Genomic DNA, 10,000 nt, shown 5'->3' on the forward strand with positions numbered 1-10,000 from the left:
CACATCGTTCAGCTTCTCCACAAACTCCGGCGCCTTCCCTCCGCCGTTCTTCTTCTCATTAATCCCTCCGTCCAAGCAGTTGTTCACCGGCGTCTTCTCGCTCTCCCCGTTATTCTCGGGGCTCCCCGGCTTCTTCTTGTTGGTGAGGACGGAGCGGAAGTCGGCGGCGTTCTTTCCGGGCGGGTCGGCAGGTTTGCTGCCGGCGGCGCCTTTCTTCCCCAACACGGCTCGGAAGTCCACCTGCTGAGGGGAGTTCCCCTTGCGGTCCTCGTCCGTCTTGGTTTTGACGCCTTTGAGGTTGGACTTAAAATCCATCTGGTGGCGTTGGCAGTGCTCGGTGGCGGCGGTGGCGAGGCCGACCTCCCTCGGCTCCTCTTCCTGGTTGTTTTTGGTGTTGAATGCTCGACGTCCCAGAAGGGAGCGGAAGTCGAGCTGCTGCGCCTCCCTCTGTCGCAGCTCCTCTTCACTGCGCTCCCTGGTGTCCACACAGCGTTTGAGGAGGCCTCGAGGAACGGCAGCTGCAGTGTCGGCGGCAGGAAAGTCCTGGTCGCTCTCCTTCTTCTTCTTCTCCTCCTTGTGCAGGTGCAGAAGTTGCTGGCTCTCCTTCTGCTCCTGGCTGGCCTCCTGCCACTGCCGACTGATACAAACGCTGTTGCTGCTTCTCTGCTCCACGCCTCCTCCTCCTCCTCCTCCTCCTCCTCCTCCTCCTCCTCGTCTGGTAACTCCTCTCTGTGCCGCGGCCCCCCCAGCTGCTCCTCCTCCTCTTCCTCCTGGTGTGGGGCTGGATGAACGAGCGCAGAGACAGATGGAGTGAAAGAGAGAGAGGGGGAGAGAATAAACAGAGTCGGGTTAAAGCCCCTCGAACAACAGGCTCCGCCCTCCACACATGAGGGGCGGGGGGGGGGGGGTGTAGGACCTCGACTCAAAATGACCACGTTACATCACAAGTGACTCCACTGCCCTTATATGGACATACACCCAGAACGGCCTGAACACACACACACACACACACACACACACACACACACACACACACACACACACACACACACACGCACACACACACACAGATGTAAACACAGAGGATTGACTCCTCACAAGTCTCAGCTTCTTCACTGTTTCTTTGGTTTTTCACTGAGTTTGTTTCACTGAAACTTTAAACTTTAACTTTCATCGAAGTTTCGCAACAAAACTCTTCATCACTTTGCCACGTCCACCATCTTCGTCCAACACACACACACACACACACACACACACACACACACACACACAGTCAGATGAGAGTGTAAACACGGCATCCAGCTGGGAGATAGAGGGGAAATGACTGACTCTGATTGGTTTGGTTGATATGGGAGGATTAGAGAAGCTTTAGGGAATCTCTGGATATAGGACGGACGGCCAGAGAGACAGACAGGCAGACAGACAGGTGGATGGACAGACAGGCGGACGGCCAGACAGACAGGCGGACAGGCAGACAGACAGGTGGATGGACAGACAGACAGGTGGATGGACAGACAAGCAGACAGTCAGACAGACAGACGGACAGACGGATGGGTGGGTGATGGAGGACAGAGTGATGGATGGAAGGAGAAAGAGTGGAAACAGGTGAAAACACTGGGATGGACTGATGAGTACGACGGTTAGATGACAGTTTCAGATGAAGAGAAGATGGAGTAAAACAGGCTCCTCCTCCTCATGAAGATAAGGAGGAGGAGGAGGAGAGGACGAAGAGCTCATGTGACATTGAGGATGATGAAGCTGTTTCAATACACACTTTTCAGAGTCATTACAGCTGACAGAAGAACATGCTCAGCATTCAGAGGTCAGTGAGACATTCGTCCTCACATTTCCAAAACTTTTGAACCCCACACCTTGACAGGTGTCTTCAGGTGTGTCTGGCTAACATGACGCTAACACACACAATACAAACAGAACAGATCAGAGTTTGGTGAATGACGTCTCACCTGATGTTCTCTTCTGCTTGTCCTCTCGTCCTGTCTGTCTCTCCATCGGTGACAGACAGACTGGCCACAGCGCTGCACTCCCCCACGTTGTTCCTGACCCACAGACAGGGACAAGTTCAGGGCCTTGCTCAACAGCACTTCAACACAAGCTCAGACAGTTTGAAACCAAACCGGTTCTAACGAGTGACTCCACATTCCCACACAGTGATCTACAGACACTGTGTCAACAGACACTATCTACAGACACTGTGTCTACAGACACTATCTACAGACACTATCTACAGACACTGCGTCTACAGACACTATCTACAGACACTATCTACAGACACTGTGTCAACAGACACTATCTACAGACACTGCGTCTACAGACACCATCTACAGACGCTGTGTCTACAGACACTGTCTACACATTGTCTGTATACACAGTGTGTCTACACAGTGACACTGTGTAGTGTCTACAGACACTGCGTCTACAGACACTGTATCTACAGACACTATCTACAGACACTGTGTCTACAGACACTATATCTACAGACACTGTGTCTACAGACACTATCTACAGACACTATCTACAGACACTGTGTCTATAGACACTGCGTCTACAGACACTATATCTACAGACACTATCTACAGATACTATATCTACATACACTATCTACAGACACTGTGTCTACAGACACTGTGTCTACAGACACTGTATCTACAGACACTATCTACAGACACTGCGTCTACAGACACTGCGTCTACAGACACTATATCTACAGACACTATCTACAGACACTGTGTCTACAGACACTATCTACATACACTATTTACAGACACTGTGTCTACAGACACTGTGTCAACAGACACTATCTACAGACACTGTGTCAACAGACACTATCTACAGACACTGTGTCTACAGACACTATCTACAGACACTGTGTCTACAGACACTGTGTCTACAGACACTATCTACAGACACTATCTACAGACACCATCTACAGACGCTGTGTCTACAGACACTATCTACAGATACTATATCTACAGACACTGTGTCTACAGACACTGCGTCTACAGACACTATATCTACAGACACTGTGTCTACAGACACTATCTACATACACTATCTACAGACACTGTGTCTACAGACACTGTATCTACAGACACTATCTACAGACACTGCGTCTACAGACACTGCGTCTACAGACACTATATCTACAGACACTATCTACAGACACTGGGTCTACAGACACTGTGTCAACAGACACTATCTACAGACACTGTGTCAACAGACACTATCTACAGACACTGTGTCTACAGACACTGTGTCTACAGACACTATCTACATACACTATCTACAGACACTGTGTCTACAGACACTGTATCTACAGACACTATCTACAGACACTGCGTCTACAGACACTGCGTCTACAGACACTATATCTACAGACACTATCTACAGACACTGTGTCTACAGACACTATCTACATACACTATCTACAGACACTGTGTCTACAGACACTGTGTCAACAGACACTATCTACAGACACTGTGTCAACAGACACTATCTACAGACACTATCTACAGACACTGTGTCTACAGACACTGTGTCAACAGACACTATCTACAGACACTGTATCTACATACACTATCTACAGACACTGTGTCTACAGACACTGTGTCTACAGACACTGTATCTACAGACACTATCTACAGACACTGCGTCTACAGACACTGCGTCTACAGACACTATATCTACAGACACTATCTACAGACACTGTGTCTACAGACACTATCTACATACACTATCTACAGACACTGTGTCTACAGACACTGTGTCAACAGACACTATCTACAGACACTGTGTCAACAGACACTATCTACAGACACTGTGTCTACAGACACTGTCTACAGACACTGTGTCTACAGACACTATCTACAGACACTATCTACAGACACTGTGTCTACAGACACTGTGTCAACAGACACTATCTACAGACACTGTGTCAACAGACACTATCTACAGACACTGTGTCTACAGACACTGTGTCTACAGACACTATCTACAGACACTGCGTCTACAGACACTATCTACAGACACTATCTACAGACACTGTGTCTACAGACACTGTGTCTACAGACACTGTCTACAGACACTATCTATAGACACTGCGTCTACAGACACTATCTACAGACACTGTGTCTACAGACACTGCGTCTACAGACACTGTATCTACAGACACTATCTACAGACACTGTGACTACAGACACTATCTACAGACACTATATCTACAGACAATGTGTCTACAGACACTATATCTACAGACACTGTGTCTACAGACTATCCACAGACACTATCTACAGACACTGTGTCTACAGACACTGCGTCTACAGACACTATATCTACAGACACTGTGTCTACAGACACTATCTACATACACTATCTACAGACACTGTGTCTACAGACACTGTGTCTACAGACACTGTATCTACAGACACTATCTACAGACACTGCGTCTACAGACACTGCGTCTACAGACACTATATCTACAGACACTATCTACAGACACTGTGTCAACAGACACTATCTACAGACACTGTGTCTACAGACACTATCTACATACACTATCTACAGACACTGTGTCTACAGACACTGTGTCTACAGACACTGTATCTACAGACACTATCTACAGACACTGCGTCTACAGACACTGCGTCTACAGACACTATATCTACAGACACTATCTACAGACACTGTGTCAACAGACACTATCTACAGACACTGTGTCTACAGACACTGTGTCTATAGACACTGTGTCTACAGACACTATCTACAGACACTGCGTCTACAGACACTATCTACAGACACTATCTACAGACACTGTGTCTACAGACACTGTGTCTACACATTGTCTGTAGACACAGTGTGTCTACACAGTGACACTGTGTAGTGTCTACAGACACTGTGTCTACAGACCCTGCGTCTACAGACACTGTATCTACAGACACTATCTACAGACACTATATCTACAGACACTATCTACAGACACTGCGTCTACAGACACTATCTACAGATACTATATCTACAGACACTGTGTCTCCACCCGCTGCCTCTACAGACGCTATCTGCAGACATTATCTACAGACAGAGTGTGTGCTGGTCTCTCACCTCAGGGTGATCAGGTAGTCTCCAGCATGATGCTCTTTAACTCTCCTGCAGAAGAAGATGAAAAGAAGAGGAGGGGGAGGATTTAGGTTTTGGTTCAGGATCTGAAGGTCCAGAAATGTCTGAAACTGTCTTCTGTAATTGTAAATCGTTGACCTGATCAGCAGCGAGACGACGTCCTCCTTCTGCAGCAGCTCGTAGTCTCCCCCAGAGGTCAGAGACCGGCTGGGGTCGGCTCTGGTCCAGATGTACTGGGGGAACGGGTCTCCGGCGACGGCACAGGACAGGAGAACATGCTGACCCACGACAGCGCTCACCGGTTTGGGTTTTGTGATGAACCAGGGCTGGACACCATCCTGGGGCTCTGCCACAAACCCACAACCACAACTATGACCAAACCTTCAGTGACACCTGTGAGAGGACCCAGCTTTGCTTTACTACGCTCTCGCCAGCTTCAGGCGGTCGCTGCCGTCAAACGAACTCCACACAGCAGGATGTGGACCGGCAGACAGGTGCAGCTACTCGAACACGTGTTCTGGATGATGTTTGGAAATGATGATCAGTGTTTGAAAAACCATGAGAGGGAAGCTGAAGCGAGCTCAGGCTGAAACTTCGAGCTCTCTGCGACCATCAGCCATCATTCATGGTTCACGTTCCTGCCTCGGCCTGGACCAGCGCAGCTCGTGGTTCGGTATCAGTCTCTCCACAGCTGAGCGTCACTGTCAGTGGCAGTGTGTGCGTGTGCTTACCCTCCACAGTGAGCTGGGACTGGGTGTGGTCCTCTCCATACTGGTTCCAGGCCTGGCAGCTGTAGGTCCCAGTGTCCTCAGGGAAAACCTCCTGGATCAGCAGGGTGCAGCGGTTCCCCTCCCTCAGAAGGTGGAAGTCCTCTGATTCCGTCACTTCCTGCCCATCATGGAACCACATTACTTCTGGAGGGGGGTGACCTGAGACCACAATGACTCCATCAATACCTCTCAATCAATACTGATCAATAAATGAACAATGACTGCAAGGCAATGAATAAATACAAAAGATCAACTCAAAAATGTCTCCAGAGAACAATGACTTTTCAAAGAAGACGCCACAGAGTGGAAAAAACACGTTCCTCCGGATGGTCCCTCCTCCATGTCTTTGGAGGTCATGCATGGCAGCAGCAGTGAGAACAAACTGAACCACCAACTGAAAAGTGCTCTCTCCGCGGGTGGAGCTCCAGCCATGGTCGGGTTGATTGACAGTCTGAGGACAACTGCTGTGTCCTCCATGAAGCAGCTGAACTCAGCTGAACCACCATGAACTCACACAGATAAGCTCACCTGGTTTTAACAGCTGAGGGGACGAGGAAGACAGTTCATAAGATCTGACCTTCATGGTGGACGTTACCAAGAACCTCAGAGCTGAAGCTCCAGCAGCTTCTCGGCTCTCTGCTGTCAAATGTGAACGATGTTTCTGACAAACCTACAACATGAAACCACTGAGCTGCAAAGACTGACCGAGCCAAACCTGGAAACCACCACCATCATCATCATCATCATCATCATCATCATCATCATCACCACCATCATCATCATCATCATCATCATCATCATCACCATCACCATCATCATCATCATCATCATCATCATCATCATCACTACCATCTGACATCAGAGGCCTGGTCAAAGAGAAGGACATGATAGAAACACTGTGGTGACCTTTGACAGGAAAACAGACTGACTGACACTGAAAGTGTGAGACAACAAAAACAATAACAAACGTCTTATAAGGACAGAAATCCTGTTTTCTGCAGGACGACAGAGACATCAGAGAGCAGCCGGGCTCTCAGGTAGCATCAGACCTGAGCGTCACACAGCTTATATGGAGAAAAAGCTCTGTGGAAAATCATTATGTAACACGATACACACACACACGCACGCACGCACACACACACACACACACACACACACACACACACACACACACACACACACACACACACACACACACACTGCAGGGCTAATAATATAAAGCCTACAGCTATAGATCTTTTCTATAGTACCTGATAATCAACTCATAACTCAAACCCAGAAACTGCTGTCAGATCAGTGCTGCAAGAACCAGAACACCACACACACACACACACACACACACACACACACACACACACACACACACACACACACACACACACACACACACACACACACACACACACACACACACACACACACACACACACACAGAGAGAGGAAATGAAGAGGCAGGACTCGTCCAGAGTAAATCTGTCCTCATCTCATCTCCACCATCTCCCTGGAGATCTGACAGGAAATACCACAGCTAACACACACACACACACACACACACACACACACACACACACACACACACAAACACACACACACGCAGCATAGCCCTACCAGTCAGCTCCACCGTCATGGTAACTCTGCTGCCGTCCATCACCTTCAGGTCAGTAAGGCAGCAGATGAAGCGAGGAGCCTCACACACTTGTCTGACCTCTGTGACCTTTGACCTGCAACCCTGCAGTCTGCCTGCAATACAACACATGAAGAAGAAGATTACAAATCTGTTAAGTATGATATCACATGTCCTCTTGTTGTCTTCTCAAAACTGTGTACAGAAAAAATGATGCTGAAGAGGCAAATCAGCCAACATCAACGTTAGCTTGTCCAACAGGTTACCGTCAATGTTAGCATGTCCACAGGTTAACATCAACGTTAGCTTGTCCAACAGGTTACCGTCAATGTTAGCATGTCCACAGGTTAACATCAACGTTAGCTTGTCCAACAGGTTACCGTCAATGTTAGCATGTCCACAGGTTAACATCAATGTTAGCTTGTCCAACAGGTTACCATCAATGTTAGCATGTCCACATGTTAACATCAATGTTAGCATGTCCAACAGGTTACTATCAATGTTAGCATGTCCACAAGTTAATGCCAATGTTAGCTTCTCCAACAGGCTAATATCAGTGTTAGCATGTCCAACAGGTGATGTCGTGTCTGCAGTGTCGTTTTATTCCGACTTCAGATCAGCGTTCAGTTCACTTTCATTCTTCTGTTCCTTCATTCTGCTTTCGCTCTGTGTACATTATTATGTGTCTCCTCTCTGGCATGTCTGATATGTACACAGAACAAAGGCTGTCTACCACACACACACACACACACACACACACACACACACACACACACACACACACACACACACACACACACACTATGATAGAACAGACATACTGTGTATTTCTACTCACACAAGCAAACGTAAATGAACACGCAACATGCACACACACACTTATACAAGTGCGCGCACACACACACACACACACAACACGTACATGTACACACATAACACACACACACTTATACACACACACAATATGCACATGCACACACATAACACACACGCAGATGTTAGAGGAGAGAAAAGGAAATCCAAGCTCCATATATGGAAAAGGACGAGTGAGGATCAGACTGATGATCACTGGCTGTCTCTCTCTGTGACACACACACACACGCACGCACACACGCAAAACACACACGCTCTGCTTTAGCTTCCCTTCTCTATATGGCCAAAAGTATGTGGACACCCATGCGTGGCCTTGAGAACGTTTGCTCAGGACGTGTTTTGGATTTTTGGGCTGCTGATCCATTAACGCAGATCTGAGATCAGCTCCTTCGTACAATCAGACGGCTCTTTACTCTGCGCTGCACAGACGCCAAACTGCCAAAAGCGTGACAGCCAATCACAGGTGAGCTGCATGACATAATGAAGCAACAATGTAGCCAATAGGAGACTCGCACTCTAAACAACATCCACTGAAATCGGAGCAATAACACAACAAATGTCAGTGAACCAAGTCCTCCTACTGGCTGTGAACTCAGATCAGTTGGTGAATCTGGTTTGTGTTCACAGCTTTTCTCTGAAAACACCCTGAATGCTCACCTGTGGTCAGGTGAACGGGTCGGTCCAGAGAAAAAGTCGAGTCACTTTAACGTAGAAGTCACGACAGCAGTGTGACGCCAGCGTTTAGAACAGTTAGTCAACGTGAACACTGATCTGGAGTCCACCTGGGCCACACTTTCACTCATCATAAAGTGAAGGTGTGTCCTCTCTACACCTGTTCATCAGGTGAGTGCAGGGCGTCACATGATGAAGGCTCACGCTGCTCGACTGCATCACGTCACGAGCTCAGTTCTACCTCAAGGTTTGGTTCACAACATGTTAATGTACACACACACACACACACACACACACACACACACACACACACACACACACATTCTCCTTTAGTTTCTTGCTTTAGAGCCACTTCTTGAATTCTTGCTCTCTTTTATAGTTTTATTTTATTCTAGTAGAAATATTTGAACATTTGATTTTGTGTGTGCGTGTGTGCGCGTGTGTGTGTGCGTGTGTGCATGTGTGTGTGTGTGTGCGTGTGTGTTGTGAAGGAAGCTGCAGCTGCTTTTAAAGTAAACCACACAGAAGCAGTCACGTGACCCTGAGTGATTGATTAGATGAACGATAATTGATGAAGCCACTTTAACAGTAGAGACGCATTAATAATGGAGACAGACAGACTGAAGTCTTTACTGTCCACACAAGGACATCTGAGTCTGAGGGACGAGTGTGGGTCTGTGGGAACCTCCTGATATTTAATGTGTGTGTGTGTGTGTGTGTGTGTGTGTGTGTGTGTGTGTGTGTGTGTGTGTGTGTGTGTTCAGTCGAGGGACTTCCTGCTGCAGGAGGATTTTGTTTTGATTGTTGTTTCTGTTTTTCATCGTCAGCATGCTGATGACTGATTGGCTGATCAGAGACCAGCTGGTGAACAGAGTGCAGCATTTAGCATTTCGCAGCTAAAGAGCAGATGTCTCGCTCAGCTGGAGGAGAC

At 47.6% G+C, this 10,000-nt stretch overlaps 1 protein-coding gene across 2 annotated transcripts in view; it reads right to left on the reverse strand.

The window, feature by feature from the left end:
- Positions 1–10,000, reverse strand: part of mylka (myosin, light chain kinase a) — a 47,822-nt gene that overhangs the window by 17,581 nt on the left and 20,241 nt on the right. For both annotated transcript variants that reach the window (XM_070976361.1, XM_070976362.1), the window contains 6 exons: positions 7,509–7,640; positions 5,862–6,059; positions 5,269–5,476; positions 5,116–5,160; positions 1,965–2,057; positions 1–781 (listed from right to left, as the gene is read on the reverse strand). The exon at positions 1–781 is cut by the window's left edge and continues 133 nt beyond it. In XM_070976361.1, coding sequence (XP_070832462.1) covers positions 1–781; positions 1,965–2,057; positions 5,116–5,160; positions 5,269–5,476; positions 5,862–6,059; positions 7,509–7,640 — 1,457 coding nt within the window. The remainder of the gene's footprint in view (positions 782–1,964; positions 2,058–5,115; positions 5,161–5,268; positions 5,477–5,861; positions 6,060–7,508; positions 7,641–10,000) is intronic.

The sequence above is a fragment of the Chaetodon trifascialis genome, chromosome 12 (assembly GCF_039877785.1).
Source record: "Chaetodon trifascialis isolate fChaTrf1 chromosome 12, fChaTrf1.hap1, whole genome shotgun sequence".
Taxonomy (NCBI): Eukaryota; Metazoa; Chordata; class Actinopteri; order Chaetodontiformes; family Chaetodontidae; genus Chaetodon; species Chaetodon trifascialis.